At 39.4% G+C, this 20,721-nt stretch overlaps 1 protein-coding gene across 1 annotated transcript; it reads right to left on the minus strand.

Annotated features, from left to right (window-relative positions):
• Positions 1-552: 552 nt before the first annotated feature.
• ppp1cc (protein phosphatase 1, catalytic subunit, gamma isozyme) lies at positions 553-13,547 on the minus strand. The gene is given in 7 exon segments (NM_213670.2): positions 553-1,484; positions 2,593-2,727; positions 3,020-3,243; positions 5,356-5,460; positions 6,648-6,878; positions 9,481-9,612; positions 13,315-13,547. Coding segments are annotated over 7 exon segments (972 nt in total). The 5' UTR covers positions 13,370-13,547; the 3' UTR covers positions 553-1,394.
• Positions 13,548-20,721: the final 7,174 nt, after the last annotated feature.

Consider the following 20,721-nt stretch of genomic DNA (forward strand, 5'->3'; position numbering starts at 1 on the left):
AGCTGACCTACAGGACAAAGTCGAGGAAATCAAACAAATGGAGTAACTATCAGCCATACACAATAGCACTATGCCTCAATTCAACAGTGTCTGGAATAACTGGACATACACCTTTCCTACAATTCCCTAGACCTATCAAAACTACTGTATGTTGACATTACCAGAAAAGTGCAACATTCTGCCCACAATTACTCTTTTCTGGTTTATGTTATGCAAGGATTCAGATTCATTTCAGCCAGGACCATGGATTCAGCAGAATCAGATGAAAAACGCTGAATCTTGGTCAAATCCCAAACCGAATCCTGGATTCAGTGCATCCTGATTTAAAACTGATGTGTATTGACACTGACCTATTACAACTTAAAACAAAATTTGAGTACATAAACGGATGCCTCCATGACAAGACATAGTAAAATATTTTTTTGATGTGCAAAGTCTATGCATTTACGTAATGGCTTGAATCATTATGAAAAGTGACGGCGCCAAAAGCCCTGCATTGTACACAAACATACAATAAGGAAAAAAAAAAAAAAAAACCTGTACAAAGTGGCTCAAACAAAAGTTTTTTTTATTAAGAAAAAAAAAAATGAGACCAGTAAACATTAAGTGACACCTTTGGCATGTCCTAAGTCTTCGCAAGTTCATGGAGTGGAATTTTGTTTCCCTCTTACAATATAAAAGAAAAAAAATATGTAATGCCATTAGGAAGTGCATTGTCTTAATAACCATTCTCACTTTATTGTAATAAACCATGCAGACACTAAAATTTCAGACCCATCTCCATAGCTATGGAAGACATGAGCAATACACTGACAATGCAGATAAAGGTTGTAGGAAGTAGAACACAATTAAAATAATGGCTTTTATTTAAAGTATACAGTACGGGAAATGTGCTTTAATTAAATATACATCGAGTCAGTGATGCTGGCAAGGTCAAGGGGAAATCTAATATTGACAACCATACAAAGAACATGACAAAAAAAAATCCCTTTAAAACAAAAGTAAAAAAATGTTCACAGTGGTTTGAATAAACAGTATGCGAATGATAGCCATGCCATTCTCTCACTAGCCCATTAGTGCCCTCTTTAGGTATTTTATAAAGCCTTTACAATGTATGTAGATAGACTGTATAAAGGGAAATAATGAAGCATACAGATTTGGAGTGTACAGTAACACTGGCATAAGGGACGCAATTCAGGAGATAACATGGCCTATGTGCTTTCCAATAGAAAAAGGCGTTGAGGAGAAAGAAGTGACTGCTGTAGCAAATACAATTCATTAAAAAGGAAACAGAAAAAAAGCCACAAACATCTAGATGGACCTAACCAGGACACATTACACAATTAAAAAAATGAGATTATATACTATAATACAAGTCCAAAAAGAAAAAGCTTTTATTTCTTTGCTTGTTTTGTGATCATGCCTCGTGGTGGCGTTACAGGTCTGCTTGCATTAGGCTTCTTTTTCTCTGCAGGTTTTAGGATCTGAAAAAGAAAAGAAATTCAGTATCAGACACCTAGAACACTAAGTGGAGAGCAACACAGGAGGGTTTATCTGCGGGTAATAAACTATAGACTATAATTCTATTCTGATACACATTTATTACACGGCTTTACTTCCCATGATTTCATAGTGTATCATGGCATTAATGGTGTATTTTAATTAAATTTTTTTTTTAAATGGCAAAATAAAGCTAAAAGGGGATTTGCTAGCCTAAGAAAATAATTTAAAAAAAAAAAAAAGTAGGCAGGTGCCATTTTGTGGGCACTGTTATTAGGCAAGTTGTGTATTTGTGTAATACTGAATGAAAAGTAACTGTCCTGCTTCTATACCTGAGGCAGATAGCAGGGAAAAGCAATATATGATTGAGAACATTTGCATGCAAGTCTGCATGTACAATGTATAACCCCATTTACTGTATAGAGCTGTAGAATGTTGGTGCGTATTTATAAAAAAAAAAAAAAAAAAAAAAAAAACAACTTTCCATATGCATTTTAGTATATACAGAATAGCTTCAGATGATCATATCCCAAGCACTTCTGGTATTTCAGGAAAAACCTCTGCTGCAGTACCCAGGTTATTAAAGATCATACAGCCATCTGAAAGTCCATAACAAACATGCTAAAATTGTGTACCTCCAGGTGTGTGTGCTGGTAAGGACCAAGATATTGCAAAACCTATGCACAGGGACATTTACAGGCCAGTCACAAACTTTCCCTTCCTACTTACAAGGGAATTATTAACACAGTGAGACATGTGGAATGTCACTGCTTGGCACAGCAAGACATGTATTTTATTTATAGGCACCTGAGGGCATGTGCTTAAGGCAACACAATACTTACTGTAACAGTCAAGAAAAAATATAAAAAAAATATATATTATAGGCAAGCAGAAACTTCCACAAGAACAGGACAACTACAACGCGGTCATTCGCCTGATGTATAACCCACATCATCCACTGGGCCAACTACAGGACCGAGCCAAAAAGGTCTCCAATTAGGAAGTAGCTAGCTACAGGGCATAGGCTTTCTTCCACTGCTATTACACTTTTTTTCCATGTTGAAAGTGAATTAAAAATATACCCAATCTTACCTGGAAGGAACACATTAACGTTTCATCTACACTCATCATTGCTCCAGCATTATCAAATTCTCCACAATAGTTTGGGGCTGAGAACAAAGTAACCAGTTGTCTCTTGGCAAAAAATTCATACCCATCTTCAACCACCTGAAAAAGAAAAAGCGCCATTAATTTAGGGTTCCAAACAAATGTTACATTAGGCAGAACAAAAACCCAAAGCCTGTTTTGCGTATTTCACTTTTCAGAAACAGTACAAGTCAGAACTTACAGCTCAAGTTAGCAGCATGTTGTATATGAAAGCAAAATGGAATGTTTTTAGCCAACAGACTGTACTGAAAAACATACAAGGTGGTTTTACCATAAGTGATCCTGTGATACGCAATACACTAACCCACTTTTGTTACAGGTAGACAAAACACACAATTAGTTTACAATATACCTGATGAGCTCGGCAAATGAGATCCAGATCATGTTTGTGTAGAAATTTTGCAACCACTTCAGCTCCAAAAGTAAAAGATACACCTCTGTCATTTTCACCCCACCCTAGGACATCTTTGTCAGGATCAGACCAAAGTAAGTCACACAGAAGACCCTGGTCTGGAACGTCAGTAGGACGCATAATTCGTCGGATCTGCTCCATCGACTGAAGGTCTGGAGACAAACCTATAAAATAAAGTCACATGTTAGTATAAGATTGCTAGATATTTAAAGACAAAATACACTTGTAACTAGACCAAACCACTCCTACCCTTTTTCATTAATGCTGGGATTCAGCTGGAGAATAAAAAGCCTGCTGTGATTACAGGCTAGGTAACAAGTTGGGGCAGTTAACTTTGATCAGACTGAGCTGCAATATGGCACATCATTGACAGCATAACAATATGAATACTATGTATAAAAAGTAAATGCAAAACTTGCAAAAATGGTGTTACAGTTCCTAAAAATTTTTTTCAGTGCAGTCTGTCTAAACCAGGGCTGTGGAGTCGGTAGATAAATTCTCCGACTCCTCAGTTTGATACTTCCGACTCCGACTCCTCTGTATTTAATATGCTAATGTATTTTATACATTCATACAGTCAATGAAAAGCTTCATGGTCACTCAACGTGTTTATGCACTGCGTGCATTGGGCTTTATTCTTATAGCAGAGAAGTAATTAATTATGACTGTTTGTGAATTGGGACATTTAAACTTGCTTTATTTATTAAATTAAATTATTTTATTAAATTTTAAATTTATTAAATTTAGTCTGAGTCGGTTCATTTTTTGCCGACTCTGACTCCAGGTACCCAAAATTGCCTCCGACTCCACAGCCCTGGTCTAAACTGCAATTGAATGAAGCAGGGATACAAACATAATACAGACTTAGATGCTAGAATATAAGGAGTCCAAGCACTGGCAGCCTTCAATTTACATTATACTTGAGGATTAGACACCTACCGCAGGCTCATATGCACAGCAGCAAATATAACCACCGCTGACTGGTATAATTCCCACATGATCTGGTTATGAGAGACATTACCTAACACTTCATTCAACTGCAAATCACTTCGGTATGTAATGATTTGTGCAGTTTAACTCCATTCTTGCTAAAAGCATCAGTCAAGCCCAACTCCCACCAGCAACAAAGTTCATTTTTAGAATTCTTAGCAAGGCAATGTTGCAGGTGAACCTTTTCTAATCAAGGCTACCAAAGCTGCTGGTACTAAGATATCCAGCAATAATTACCAATATACAGTCCCAGATCCCCTTTACATAACCTGTATATGTTTGTGAAAGGAAACCATTCACCAAACTAAATACACATTCAGTTGGAAATGTTTTCATTAAATTAACCCTTAATAAAGCGTTCGAAGCATATATGAATATGTATCTGGGTTGCAGGTTTTAAACACCTTAGAGGACCAGCTCTATCTTTCAGATTTATTACATTCACTGTTTCATCAAAAGTACGGTTATAAAAATGCTTCCGGTTGTACACTCCCAATAAGGTAAAACACACAATCTGCAAGACCCAAGGTGCGGCGCTGCACTTCCAGACAAACCTACTAAAATCGGAAGCTGGTTGCTGTGGCTCTAAAGCAGATTTTTCAGCTTGCCTTTAATTTAGGTATGTGTGGCAGGGTTACTTCCTTAGCATAAATTATTTATGACTGTTTACAACTGGAGTATTATATAGTGATGGAGTATTATATAGTGATGGAGTATTATATAGTGATTGAGTATTATATAGTGAATAATGTACCCCCTGTTGTAAAATATAGGTGTTTCATGACCATATAGAAGTACGAGGACAAAGTCACAGAACTCCAAGGCGACTTCTAATATCTTCATATTTTACAACAGGGGGTATATTATTTATTATAATACACAAGTTTCATTAAGTCACCTGACAAATTACATCACAAAGCACTTTTTATAATGGATGACATCACTAAGCTCCATTTATAAAGATGTAATACACAAGCCATGAATATCCTGTAAATTATAATTATTTTGATAAAGATTTTAACATGAATCTTTTAGCATGATAGAGCAATTATTGGAGCTGGGTAGAGTGGATCGTTTACTTTAAACAATTTTGAAAACCTTTAAAATGGGCTCCTTGACTGGCAAGCTAACAAAAATGGGAGCAAAGGACACCACACAGAATGTATATGCCTTTGGGATGGAAGAGCACTGAGCCGTATACAAGCAATAGGGATATACATAAAGATCTAAAACATAACTGACGTGACATTTTAAAGAAACCTGCAAAATTCCAAACAGTTCGTTACCTCCATGACAGCAAAATATCTTCTCGTCAACTATAGCAGCTATTGGCAAACAATTAAAGCAATCTGTGAATGTTTTCCATAACTTTATATTATATCTTCTTTTACCTGTGTATAAATAAAAAAAAAAAAATACAACTGTCAAAAAACACCACAAAACAAAAAAACTGCACACAGATAATAGTACTGCCCACATGCATAAGTCTGTACTTAGTCTGCTTGTGTACCACAAGCAGCTCAACTACAGATCTCTGAGATACTTCCTAGTCTAGCATGGAGTCCCACCCCTTTTCTTTGCAGAGATCTTTTTTTAGCGGTAAAGATGGTCTAAGAGGTGTCTGCTCCAATGGAAATCAGGCATGTACAGTAGACACCTCTTCGACCATCTTCACCGTTAAAAAGGAGAGGTCAGCAAAGAAAAGGGGTGGGGCTTTACGCTAGACTAGGCAGCAGCTGAGAGCTGATGTTGAGCGGATTGAGATACAGAATCTACATCAGGGATCCCCAACCTTTCTTATTCGTGAGCCACAGTCAAATGTAAAAAGACTTGGAGAGCAACACAAGCATCATAAAAGTTCATAGAGGAGCCAAATAAGGGCTACGATTGGCTATTAGGCAGCCTATATGCACACTATCAGCTTACAGGAGGCTTTATTTGATAATAAATCTTGTTTTTATTTATTCAACCAAAACTCCCCCAAGTCAGGAATTCAAAATAACTACCTGCGCGCAGGCCTGGCAATTAAGCATTCACTCGCACCTTTATATGCGCAACGTGTTCTTCCGCGTGTCCATCTGCGCCTTTATATGTGCAGGGTGATCCGTGCTGCGCTTTCCTCCCCCGGCGCATTCATTTAATTTGCGGTGAATATGCTGTGTACGCATATGCATTGCGCCTATAAAGACGTGACTCTTTTCTACGTGCCTTTTTTCAGGCGGTGCTTCATGCACACAGCATATTCACAGAGACGGCCCACTAAAACGCAGACCGGCGGTTGGGGACCCCTGATTTAAGAGACTAGTTGTAGGGGTAAAAAAAAAAAAAAAAACACACACACACACACACACACACACACACAACATGACACCAAATACCAAATAATTGTTCAGCAGCTCTCTACACTCAAATCTAAAAATTTTAATAAAATGACATGTTGCAAATTGTCCTAAAATAGCACACACTTTGTCTAAGATTTTGTTAACTAGAACTACCCCATTAAATATTTTTTAGCTTTTAAATATGAATTTGCCAACATCCTATCCCAAGTGAAACAGAATAAAACATAGGTACTTACACTCATCATAAAAGCCATAGATTCTGTTAATGCTGGCACATTCATGATTGCCTCTGAGGAGGAAGAAGTTCTCTGGATATTTGATTTTATATGCCAAAAGAAGACAGATCGTTTCTAAAGACTGCTTCCCTCTGTCCACATAGTCTCCTAGGAACAGGTAGTTGCTTTCAGGTGGGAAACCACCATATTCAAATAATCGCAGTAAGTCATAGTACTGGCCATGAATATCGCCTATGGAGAAAATACATCAAACATTTTTAAAAGCCTACAATAAACCCATACATGTAACATACACATCCAAAGGGCAGATATAAAGGATATATATGTGATGTAAGCATTTGCTGCTGATAAATTCAGTTACTTTCAACATAGTATGAGCCCTTCCTAAAGTGTTTTTTTTTTTTTTTTTTTTAATAAGCCAGTCTACACATTGGAAGTAGCCAAGCATTACCTCTAACAGTTATCAGACCTCTATTATTCAGATAGAGGATCTATGATCTGCCAAACTTGAAATTGGGTTTTGTGGATAAGGGGGTCTTTATCATGTGGGCCACCATAGCATAAAGCTAACCTAATAAAGTACAAGGTTGTTAGGGTGTGGGTACTTACAGCATTTTTTAAAGATCAGGAGCTGGCAGTTGTTGGAAGATAAATTTATTTCCAGAGCGAAAAATCAAAACAAAACCGTCTTTGCTAACTTTTCACAGAAAGCACAGTTCCAACTCCAGAATAAAACACCGCACATTCAGTTACCTCTTTTCAGGCAGCTTCCCTATACTCTGAGATCTGGAGTTCTAATGTATGTTACTTAAGTATGTGAGTTTGCCTTTCCCAGCAGCCCATGCTCTTAAAGGAGAAGGAAAGGCTAGTAAAGAGTTAATCTCAAGCTGCAGGCATACCTTCAGTTCTCTCAATAGTGCCCTTAAGTCTCCCCATATTTGTCCTGTACAGATGATCAGAAGCCAAACAGGAAGAAAAAACGCTGAGCTGTGTAAAGAAAGTTCCCATAATGCTTCACTCCTGCACAGACACCCAGACCAAGTGAACATGCTCAGTTAGACTGAGTCAGCTTCCTACTGATTGGCTGAAATCCACATTCCTAAGGGGGGGGGGGGGGAGGAGGGAGTTCTTAGCATTCTTAAGGGAGGGGGGGCAGGAGAGGGGAGACAGCAGAAGGCTGCGTGTCTCTGGCACAGGAATTAGACACAAGAAATCTTTTCACAGAGAAGTCAGTGCAGCGTTTCTGCGAGTGCTTATGGCTGTATTTACATAGACCTTTCTGATAAAGCTAACTTAGTTTTTACCTTTCCTTCTCCTTTAAAGGCACATTTAGTTACAACAAAACAAACTATTAACAAAAAAAATGTATATAAATATAACTTTTGCTTTCTATTGCTCTATAAGCTTAGAATCTTATTAATAGAAAAAAAAACAGGCACAACAATGTCATTAGCATATAAGAGAAACATTTTGTTTAGAGGAGACTTGCTGCAGGTTTTACCAATTGCCAATTAAGCTCAGTGCATGTCTCCTGCTCACATTGTATTGAATGGAAACAGACACACATGGCAAGTACTATTTTTGGCGATTTTTGTAATGCTGGGTAAAACAGATAGCATAGTTTATTATTTTGTCTGCAGAGAAATAAAGTGGACAGAAAAAAAGGTTTGCTGGCCAGCAATAGAGAAGGGGGGAAAAACATTTTATACCAAACATAAAGGCAGACAAAATAAATCACTGTGCAACAAAAGGTACGGTTATTTATTACAGAGAAAATAAAAATTGTAATTTGCTTAAGGGCTGTGGCACACGGAGAGATAAGTCGCCGTTCGACAAATCTCCCTTGTCGCGGGTGACTAATCTCCCCGAAATGCCATCCAACCGGCAATTTACATTCTAGCTGGTGGGATGGCATATCAGGGAGATTAGTCGCCCGTGACAAGGGATATTTGTCGCGGGCAACTAATCTCCCCGTCTGTCACAGCCCTAAGGGTGAAGACACATGGGGCAACTAGTAGCAGCTAATTGCTGTGGCTACTAAAATAGACAATGTTGATGTTTTACTGATAATTGTCTCTACATATGTTTTAGCAGTGGTAATTCTCAGTATTGTCTATGGCAGGGTATTTTCTGGTGTTTAGTAGCCATGAAAAAGTAGTTGCTACTAGTAGCTCTGTGTATCTTCACCCTAAAATGGACTTGGAGATGGTCTTCCCATAGATTAGAGCTTTCTAGATAATGGATTTCCAAATGAGGAATCCCAAATCTGTACTTTATCAAACATCTGTTGGTACAGAGGAGCTTCAGTTCATCTCACAGGTTCAGATGGCATATACAAGAACACACAAAATGGTTGGTTAGGCCCCCTTTGCCAACAAGACTAAAAAGGTAAATACATTTACTGTTTGTAACTGAGCCAACCATTTCTTGAAAAAAGATTTACCATTTAGGGATGAGTAATTTGGCATTAATAGGTTCATTTATCAATATAAGTGAATTTGCCATGTTGCCAATACTATTGCTATAGCTTCCTTAGGGAGAAGAGATTTATTAATAGCTGCAGTGGCCTTTGCTCACCATTAGGTGGAGATGCTTGATAATCAGTTGTTGCAGAGAGAGTTTGCACACATTTCTGATGTCTGTACAGGTTTGACTAATAAGTTTCCAGTCAGAACTAGGTTATTCATGAACGGTAGCATTATGTCTACCATAAGCAGGAAGTGACATGTATAGGTAGACTAGACCAGATCAAACTTGTGCAGCCCTGCTAACTGGCAGGTAAGTGGAATCTACTCTACCAACATAACCACTGGTAATTAAACACGGCACTTACCACATATTTTAAGAGGAGCTTCAAGCTCAAGCAAGATTGGCTGACTGAGGAAGATTTCCCGAGACTTCAGACAGAGCCCTCGAATCTCATTCTCTTGAAGCTGAACATTTTTTCCCGGTTTTGATCCTCTAACTAGAACAAAATTAAATGGTTCAACATAAAGGGTATAATAAACCATGACATTCAATTTTGAAAATAGTATACTAAAAAGGGTTGATATTTTAGAAAAATCACATCCTGTAGTCATGAATATATGAAGCCCAACCTCAATAAGGGTTTAAAATGCTGCTGAGCCACTGTGGTCCATCAAGACACACCACTCACTTGTAACCAATAATCCTCACCCAAAAGCAAGGGTAGGTAGGTAGCCAGTCACCGCTTTATCTGGTTTCTAATTGACTAATATGTTAAACAGTCAGCCTGGTTCTAGCATATTATGGGGAGAAATAATGCAAATTAGTACAACAGAATACTTAAAAAGGATGTTCATACTGCAATGGCACCACTCTATATTGACACTACAAGTACAATTTTAAAATAGCAACCAAGAATGTGAATGACCAATCAATGTAAAGTTGATTTTTGTACCAATGTATTAGCCTCATAGACAACTGCAGTTTGTAGGACTATGTTCTTGCTTGATGTAAGATACATACATAAATACACTAAATGAAAACATGAGTTCGAATCCCAAATGGGATAAATTCGGATTGGATACGATAATTTCTTAAGATCGCAAATATCACGAATATGCTTATGAAAAAATCTCATTAGTCACGATATCGTATTGCCGATCCGAAAGTCTTGAAATTTTCGTACCGAACAATCGTAAAATGCAGGCAACCCTTTCCGACTTTGATCCTTCTGTGCATGATTTTGGAAGCCTCCCATAGGAATCAATGGCACTCTGCAGCTCCAACCTGGCCCAAGGAAAGTCTCCCATAGGGCTCAATGGCACTCTGCAGCTCCAACCCGGCCCAAGGAAATTCTCCCATAGGAATCAATGGCACTGTGCAGCTCCAACCTGGCCCAAGGAAAGTCTCCCATAGGGCTCAATGGCACTCTGCAGCTCCAACCTGGCCCAAGGAAAGTCTCCCATAGGGCTCAATGGCACTCTGCAGCTCCAACCTGGCCCAAGGAAAGTCTCCCATAGGGCTCAATGGCACTCTGCAGCTCCAACCCGGCCCAAGGAAATTCTCCCATAGGAATCAATGGCACTGTGCAGCTCCAACCTGGCCCAAGGAAAGTCACGATACCAAAGCTTGAATGTATCCAAAACGTTCTTACTCAGCGCGACAATACGATTTTGTCGCACAAATTTTGTCGCAAAGTACGAAAAAGTCACCAAAAATACGCTCGGAGCGTTCGTGAATTAGTAAATGTAAACATGTTTTATGTTTGTAGCAAACGTTGATCAGTCCTGCACATCGAATTTTAGCCCATTCCTCTATACAGAACAGCTTCAGCTTTTGGATGTTTGTGGGTTTCCTCACATGAACAGTTTAAGTTAGGTCGTTCCACAATATTTAAATTGGAGAAGTCAGGACAAGCCCACATCTCATTTGTAATAGACAAGAGGATCTATGGGTAGCTTCTCTAAATGTGACATTTTCAGAGTAAACACTTAAGGGCACTGAATCAGGCACCATATATTATTCATTGTTACCAACACGAGAGTGACTTTCAAAAATCCAATATGTCTCCATTAAAAGGTGCAGTATCCCCCCTTGTTTAACAATAGATCAATAAATAGGTCTTCTACGGAACACTTTTTGCCCATTTCAATTTTTAAAAATCTACCTCGCAAGGACCAAACATGGAATAGCTTCAGTTTTCCTGTTTAGCTCACAAAATAAAAATGAGATTTTTCACAATTAAAACAAAAGACATAAGTATATTCAGCCCCTATTTATTAAACAAATGTTGAGAAAGGAGGTATTATTGTTCCCCATGTGTTTTTTGCTGGGTGGAATCCAGCCTTGCTCGGCCTGCGCCTAAATATTAGACTAATAGTTACAGAAGGTGGTACGACAGTTGTTTGAAGAATCTGATCGCCTACAGCAAGAGAACTTCGGTTTCAGCTGGAGTGTTGGGGCAAGCAAATATTTTTGCTGACCCCCTTTTTCTTTTCCAGCTCAGCCAATGTTTTTTTTACTGGTGAAAACTGGGTATAATGCCCCTTTAATATATGTAAAATATAGGAGCAACAAGGTTTCATTGTCTTGTCTGGACACAACCACTTATATTTTGCCCTTACAAATACATTAGCATATCAGCCTACAGAATTTTAGTCATTAACATTTAGTATGCTGCAGATTTATACAATTAAAATCTTGACTTTTATTTACTTTATATTCACAGTTGAAGGTCTAAAATGCCATGTGAATGCAAGTCAGTGAACTAGGAATTCAGAATCATTGCAAGGCTTTTATTATGTCCTTTTTTACTCACTATTTGTACTTCAATTTGAAGTAGAAAGAAAACAAGAAAATTGCATTCACCGCAGAAAATATGGGCTAATTAAGCCTGCATTCTGGTTGGGGCAAACTATACATTTTGCCCCAAAAAACACTTTGGCTTTGTATGTAATAGGGCTATGCTGTCCACACCAGGAGGTAGTGTAAAGTGGGCAGCCATATTTGGAGCCTAAACATAAGCTGGCACATTCATGCGAATGCGTGCATCACAACAGGAATGTTCACAATGAGTAAGTCAGTTAACTCATTACATATACATAAATATATGTATATAGACTATATACCATAAATAGATGCCCACTAATAGTATTGCTTTCTTCCACCCGAGTTGCAGGGTCTATTAGCCGTAAACAATTTTCCTATCACAGTTGCCCTTTAAACAAGTAACTGGTTGCAAGGACCTGTAACCCCACAAGGGAATTGCAGCCTAAGTTGCCAAATAGAGAACCGAGGAGCAAAAAGTGTTAGAGAAAAAAAAAAGAAAATGTAATGGCACCTCTACACAGAGCTAGTAGCTTACATTTCCTCATTAAAGTCACACCACATCAGCATTAATTTACTAATGAGAACAACAAATGAAAATAGATCCAGTCATTGCTGCTCACCCATTGCCCATAACTAAAGGCAAACTACACAAAATGACACAATCTATTCTTCCAACTCCCCCATATAGTGCATCAGTAAAGCTGCGAGTGAGAGCAGCACAGCTGTGGCACAGGGTCAGGATAACCCCCACCTATTGGCAATATACACAGTTATGAAGGTCAACTAAGGCAAATGGAAATAATCAGCTAATGCACAACATGCCCCCTATGGAGTGAGCAATAATCATAGTTCAATCTAAAGTCTGAAGCACCTTGGTCCCTATACGGATCGCTGCGATTCCCAGGTGTATGGAGCGCTGCGCAGTGTTAAGGATCGGATATACTGGGTGAATCCGGATTCTGCACATGGAATACACATGCAGCGGCTAGGAGCCAGCGGATCGCCTCTATACAATGTATATTGGGCCAGTCCGGCCAATAACTCGTACAACAGCCTGATTAACTAGATATATACTATGAGCAATCAGAGCGGCACCCTGTATGTACCGGAGTATAGAATAAAGTCCTGTTCCGGTAACGGCTCCGTAACGCAACTGCAGGCTGACAGCCGCTCCAACTGCCATATCAATCTCAGCACAAGGAGCCCAGCCAGGATGCTACAAACCCCGCTGCCCCAATAATAACACCGTGTATACATCATTGCTCACTCACATACATAGCTAATGGCAACCCTTTCAACCCTGCCACCACATGAAAGTAAAGTGACAGAGTGTAAGGAAACCCGGCCAGGCCTTCCCGAGTACCATCCTCACCTTCTAACAGTCGCTGTATGATGCTGTCGATGTTAAGCTTGTCAACATCTGCCATTGCTCCGAAAGTCTAAATGGCGGACCCAGTAAACTGTCGCAATAAAAACAGAAGCCCAAACGTACTGGAAACCGGGCAGGGGGCAGTCTTGGCGCCGCAGCGGCTTTTCAATCCCCCTCGCTCGTCTTCCGCTACAGACTCCCAAGAACCTGACAAAATGGCGCCACCTCCTCCCCTGCCGGCCCGCGCATGAATATCTATGCACGACCTGGTACATTTTAAAGACCCAGGCGATAGCACGTACAGTCAAATCTCAACCCACGCTGTGTTTCATTGCGCCAGCCGTTTCTGAAATTTGGCCGTATTTGCGAGCTAGGACTATTTTTTCTCTAGTGCCAAAAGTTAGTACTGCGTATATAAAAAATGGTAACCGTTATCGGTTTTAGGAATGCATTACACGTGTGAGGGTTGTTTTTGTTTTAAAAAAGATCCAGTGACATTGTCTTTGATCATTCTGTGGGTTTCTAGGTTTTGTAAATGATATTTGAATGAGGTGTAATTTCCAAAACAAAGTGAAATACTTAGTAATTTTGAAAAAACGATACACGTAAAATAAAAATAGATATGGCTACTTCACGTCAGCTAAATTTATTGTTTTCAACTAATACACAGAAATACCTTTTGGTAGCCTCCTAACAGGGTTGCCATCAGTAATTATGGGGCTACTCCTTGACACCTGAGCAGTGGATCCTGCAAAAAAGTACAATGGAGCTCCAAAAAAACCCGAATTCACTCCCATTTTTGCCAAGTTGTCCACAATCAGCCCAGACTTCACCCACTAGCCCAAAAGTCTCAGATCAGCTCTTGTGAGAAGCCCTTGCTATCAGGCCCCTGACCAAATTTCCCTCTGTCCCATCTGATGGCAGTGCTGCTGCCTAAGCTGTCACATTTAATACATTAATTGCTGTTTTTTCTCAGTAGTTGCAGAAGCCTTTGCCCCAAATAATTGTACTCCCTGACTTCATGCTTTCTGGCTTAGTAACGCAAGAAGAAACGTGCAGGTATCAATGCTTCTGTACATTGGCCAGGGCCAGGGCCAGCCAGGAGGTTTGGCAATTTCTTGGCCAGTGGAAACCCAGACACCTGAAGATCAGGAGACCAGTGTCTCAACTAGTCCAGGGTGAATAATTATTACCCTACCAACTTAGTGTTAATTGAAATCTCTACACCAGTATTGAAATAAATATGTTGTAGAAAGTTAGGACTAGGCTGCCAACAGCCTAACACCATTCTAAATGTTTGATCTGGTGCTCCCTGCAAAAAACAGCACAACTTTGGACACAAGTGCTCGGTAGATAAGCCCTTGTGCCCTTTAGTGCTCTTGCATCTGTGCCAAGGGCCTTTCTAACTGACCCCTTTACTTTTTTTTATTTCATAGTATTGTCACAAAAGGGGATTGTTTCTTTAAGATTTTTATTAGAATGAATACAAAGCTCCCAGCAGTTCACCAGTGGTTAATTTCACAGTAGATACCTCAAGGCAAGGTATATATATATTCATTTCAGGCATCATGAGCCAAAGCTCATAATGCTTTTTAAATTCCAACAATATACAAAGTAAATTGAAATGAAACAAATATCACATTACTAAATAAATACAACTGTAAAAGCATTCTTCAAATTAAACAGTCTCACCTCTGCAGATTAGCCTGTCCTCCACTACTTTTTACACAAAGGGTAATAATGGAGCCAGTAAGTCAAATGCAAACATGCTTGATGCACACTTATTCTGAGTAGCTGAAAAAGGCACAATAGAAAGAGAAGTTCAGAAACTATAAAAAAAAAATAAAAACCAATCACACACCTGCATAGAGAATATCTGTTTATTTTACTGTTCCCTTCAAATCTGTTACACTTGCACAAATCCTCCTGGCAAGGGGGCATGTTGGTGTGAACTCAGCCCTTTAAAAGAAGTAAAGTAAGAGTATATTCTAGAATTTGTTTCTTGGACTTTGTCATTCTAGTTGTGTCTATCAAACTCTGACAATAATATTTCATATACGCTGGGTCAAATTAGGTCTAAATTTTAAATAAAGGAAGCAGCAACAGAGACTATATTAAACATCCCCAAATCATGGCTTTGTACTCTGTACTACAAATTAATCCAAGGCTTTGAGCAAAAAAAACAGCTAAACCTTTGTAAACATGGGTTCATCATTTCTTTTGATTGGGATAAGTGAAGTGCTGCCAGATATTCATTGTTGTTATACTGAAGTCTGTCATATCATTTCTTTGAAGTTATGTCTTTGCTAATATGCTTTTGGCACAAGGATTATTATTTAAAACAAGATTCAGTAGTTTTATTGATTTGTTGTTACAATATTGATTTTTGGTAGTGGTGTTGTAACAACAGTTGGTCAGATACCCAGAGAAAGACTGCTGACAATAGCCTTACTTCTTCATAAAGTGAAAATAACCCTACAAACACCAGTCCTCATCAACACCCTTTTGGGGACCTGCTCACAAGAAACCCAAAATGTTTCAGAAAAAACTTCGGTGAATTAAAGACAAAAATGTATGTATATTTTATTTATAAAGTTCTACTTATGTACAGCAGAACAGTGAATTAATAGGGGTTGATACAATAATAAATCAAAACACAATTACATTAAGGGAGGTGGCAGATGGGAAGATTAGTCACCCATGATAAATCTTCGATACCGCGGGCAACTAAATGCCTGAAATGCCACCCCACCAGCAAAATTGTGAATTGCCGGTGGGATGGCATACATATCAATTTGTTTTTCGGAAATCACCCCAAGTTTCCTTGTGAGGCAGCTTCTGAAAACTGAAGCGACACATTCCATCCCACCGGCGATTTACATTCAGGGAGATTAGTTGCCTGCGGTCTCGTTTGCCACTTCCCTAAATATTAAATGCTAATTGTTAAAGAGACAATAGGAAGGAGGTCCCTGCCCCCATAGAGCTTACAATCTCAGGATGAGACAAAATTATTAACAAGTATAAGCAAAAGGGCAGGTGACGATAAATCATGGTAAAAAATAGGCAGGGATCAATTACAAGAAGGTTGTAACAGTAGTAATGAGGCCTTGAGCATGATCTGAAAACCAGAAGCCAGCTTGGGCAAGGGCCAACTGACAGGAAACATATTTTAAAGAGAAACCAGGTCACAAAACAAGGTTTGACAGGTATAACAACCAATAAAAGGCATAAAGGAAAGAGAATTTATCAGAAGAAACTGCGGCACTAATGCTTATCTAGCATCATGGTAATGCTTGCAGGAAAGCTTACGTTTCGGAACGCAAAAGTGCAAACACTGGCCAATACATGTAGGATGAGGAAGATATGCCTGCTCTGTGGCGTACCTTACATGTATAAAGTGAGTAAAATCATGTAATTCATTTACATAGTATAAAATGTACTGTCCTGTGTTAGCAGATAATTGGACGTGACCATTTAAGTCGGGGGGAAAAAAGTCAATCACATCCCCTGCATCCATCCTAAGAGCTATTGTTAAACATGGCAGGGCTATATATAGTAGGTTTATAAGTCACACCTGATTAAAGCTGCCTCTTTTAGAAATTAATATCAAAAACAACTCGTGACAGGCAGCTCAGGAAATTTTTTACCTGTACCCAACTCTAACCAGCAAAACCATATCCCACTCTGCACAACCTTAACCCACTCTGTTCGCACCTTAGGTTCCAAGACAGGGAAACTTCGGGAGCAGAGGTGGAGTGTACTTCCCCAGTCTGATCAGCACCCATTCCAAACCTACAATAGTCACCCAAATTTCATCCCTTACCCCCCCTGACCTAAGGGTAAACCCGTGGGTCATGTGGGTTGTGGGTGGACCCGCACATTACAAAAAATTACATATCTGTCATTTCATCCCAGTCCTTTGCATCCACCTCAGACATTAACCTCTGCTACTTACAATAAGCTTAATGGATTGGGAAATACTGAGAGTTTTTCATTAGCTTACATACTGTAAAGCTTTTGAAGATATTTGTGTCTTAGGAAATCAATATAATGATTCTGGTATATCTGAATTACTAGACTGCCATATGGTAAGTGGACAGCATGTCTAAACTGGAGTTCTAAAAAGGTGACACTTTTTTCTGGAAGGGTAGCAATTAAATAGCAGGAAGTCACTAGGGTTTAATTCTGTTCATTGTCCAAAACTCAAATTGAGGTAGTTTCTTAACTAACAAATCCTTCAGGGCACCACAGTAGTTGACGGCTTAGTAAACATGGCACAAACTGGCATGTTTTTTCACTATTGCACCATGTCTGGCAATTAACACCATAGCCACAGGTCTTTGTAGTCCAGAACAGAACCTGTATTTCCTCCATGAATACCTTGCTTCCTGCATTCAGCTGCACTGTATAAAGAAGTGGCAGGTTCCCCCATCCTGCCCCCTATATACCTCTTAACTTCTAAATGAAGTGCAAGTTAGGGAGATCGTGGTGTAAACTAACCATGTCAACAGGGCATCCTTGTGCTCATCTGCCTTGAGCTTTTGTTCTGGATATTTAGCAGCAGAGCTATGCCCGGATATGCATGCTAAGTGATTGAGCACTTATGGGCTTGTAAATGACCCCTTATATCTGCATGTCAGAAAGGCTCCCTCCTCACTTATAATATAAATGTGATTGCCCTGAGAATGTATTTTTAAGGACTAGGTAGCTACAATCGGATATAATCCAGATGAAGTTACAGTGTTATTTCGATGTTTTAAATTTAAATCCCATAATTAAAGGAGATTGATGGAGTGACAATGCAAAAGATGCAGTGGCCAAAACAAACAGATATGGTGGCCTATGGAGGGGTATGGGTACCCTTACTGAAAGGGAGACAAACATTTAAAGGGGACCTGTCATCAGCGCTGGATTTACGTTCCGAGCAACCTGAGGCCGCCCCTTGATCACCCCCCCCTCCTCCCGGAGCGCACGCACTCCCCCTGTGTGCGTCGCGCAAGTGCGCATGAGCAAACATTTAAACTCCCATATGGAGCAGTGGGGAGAGGTCCCTATTGCTCCGTATGGTTGCAAAATTTCAGAACTTAGTTGTGGCGGGGCGGCATGCCGCCCCTAAATTTCTGCCGCCCTAGGCCCGGGCCTTTGTGGCCTCTCCACAAATCTGGGCCTGCCTGTCACCCTAAGAAGAAACTCCAAATTCTTTTCTAACATGCTAGTTGAGCAAAATAAACCTTATTTACACTATACAGATAGTATAAATCTTGTTTCCTTCAGTCTTGGAACTATTCAATCACAGCAAGCAGGCAGCTGCCATTTTGTGGACACTGTTAGTAAGGCAAGTCTTGCATCACACCAAAATCTTGTTGTAGGACTAGATGCCCATACCCATGCACTGGCTACATAATTAGGTGATGGGGAGGGAGGGGAAAAGTGTGAAATGCAGTGACATCTAGAAAGTGCTGAATGTAAAGCTAAAGGTATTGTCTGCCCCGCCTCTATGCCTAAGGCATAGAGCTTGGGCAGGCAATATATGATTGACAGCTGGGATTTTTAAATGTCTTTATAATGGTTATGGATGTGTTATTTAAAAAAGGGAAAAGACATTTTATTATTCAGCTTTTTATGTCTGGGTGACAGGTCCACTTATTTTTTTTCTACATCTTGCTGAAGTAACTGAAATGGGACCATTTAGAAATACTGAAATGTGTTTCAATGTAGCTGTCCTGATGTAATGCAAGACAATTTTGGGAGGAGAAGACAAATACACACACAGGTTAGGGCAAAGTTCTACAGTTGTCAATGTTTCTGCCAGAAAGAGCAAGGCAAAGGAGCTTTGGCACCGAAGACATTCTGTATTGCCACCAACAGTGGTCTCAGCCAAACCATTACCCCCTACCCGCAGAATTAGTTGCAGACCAGATGACATAAGAACAAAAAAGAAGCTAGTCTAATGCCAAGCCACTGCTCTGTTGTGACTACTATGGCCAGCTATCTGACTGTAGAGCATCCTTTCCTTCTTTACTGTGCCTCATATCAGGTCACTTTGTTATTTTATATACCACCATCAGCGAAATGGAACACTGTCGACCAGAACAGCACCTGGAAGCAATATATACCTCATTGGACTGAATCAGAAATGTAGCAGTGTTTAAGCATTGATTTTCTGTTCTGCACAGGCAGGACTGCTTATTGTGCATAAGAGACTATACACTGTACGTAGTGAAGTTATTAATGGCACATAATGAAAGCAATATAATTGTTAATTCAAAGTAGAACGTACAAGTACATGTCTGGCATTGCCTTTTAAAGAGAAAATAGCTTATGTCTGGAAAGGATTCACTTTTACTTCTTATTGTCATAAACGTTTAGTAAAACAAGTGGGTGTGGTTTTTCTGGAAAGAGGATAAATGTTAACATTTAGTAATGTATTTAAATGCTACCATATTCAGAGCTAAGCTAAGGAGCTTTGATATCAAAGGCAAGAGTGGCAATCTGTCCCACCAACCCCTACCAGGTCTACCACCTTGTCTGGAAGAGTTAGTGGCAGGTGCAGAGTAGCTGATATGGGAATGGCAAGAAGAGACAAGGTCAAATAATTCTGCTGCTGCTGTTCTGATTCTTGTGACCTCTATATTTGAGCCCTAGGCAGGTGCCACTCTTCAGTATTCCAGCCCTGTCTATAAAGCTGCAATGTTGTATTCCATTAATATTTAAAACTCTTAAAAATGCTGGAAGCCACAGAAGTGACTTGGAAGTCCCCATCAGATCAATGTACCTTTGCTATGCAGCGTGTTCAGCCCAACACACTCAAACAAGTACTGGAAATAATTCTGATCCCTATCAGATCAGGGAGGGAATCAATAGACTCAGTTTGGCATTGCCCAAAACTAGTATAACGTTTGTACTTGGCTCATAAACATGCACCTACTTTTGCTTTCAAAATAAGTAGGTCAGTATAAGGAGGCTATCATTTGGGGGAAAATGCAAGTGTTGCAATTTAATAATCCATGCAGATTTTCGAAAGCCAGTGTCTATACCAGATGTAGAAAAGCAGGCGAAGAAAGGGGTTGGCTAGTGTCACAAAATAGTACCAGCTAAGACATCTTATGTAAGTGCTTCCTCTAAGGTACAATTATGATAATTGCGGGAAACCTATTTCAGGGAGATTGCATCACCCTTTAATTTCTACTTTGGCATTTTTATTAAAGCTCTATAAGAATCATGGGAAAGGAATGCCTTGGAAATCTATCCAGAGAGCAGACACATTTTGCATCTGATAAATAAGGAATATGCTAAAGTATTGTGGAAAAATCTACTTGTAAAATTTTACTTGTAAAACAATGTGGTAATGAAATAAGATATGCATTTATACAAATAAATAAATGTATAATATAATGCATTCAAACATGT

Source organism: Xenopus tropicalis, chromosome 1 (genome assembly GCF_000004195.4).
Source record: "Xenopus tropicalis strain Nigerian chromosome 1, UCB_Xtro_10.0, whole genome shotgun sequence".
Lineage (NCBI taxonomy): Eukaryota > Metazoa > Chordata > Amphibia > Anura > Pipidae > Xenopus > Xenopus tropicalis.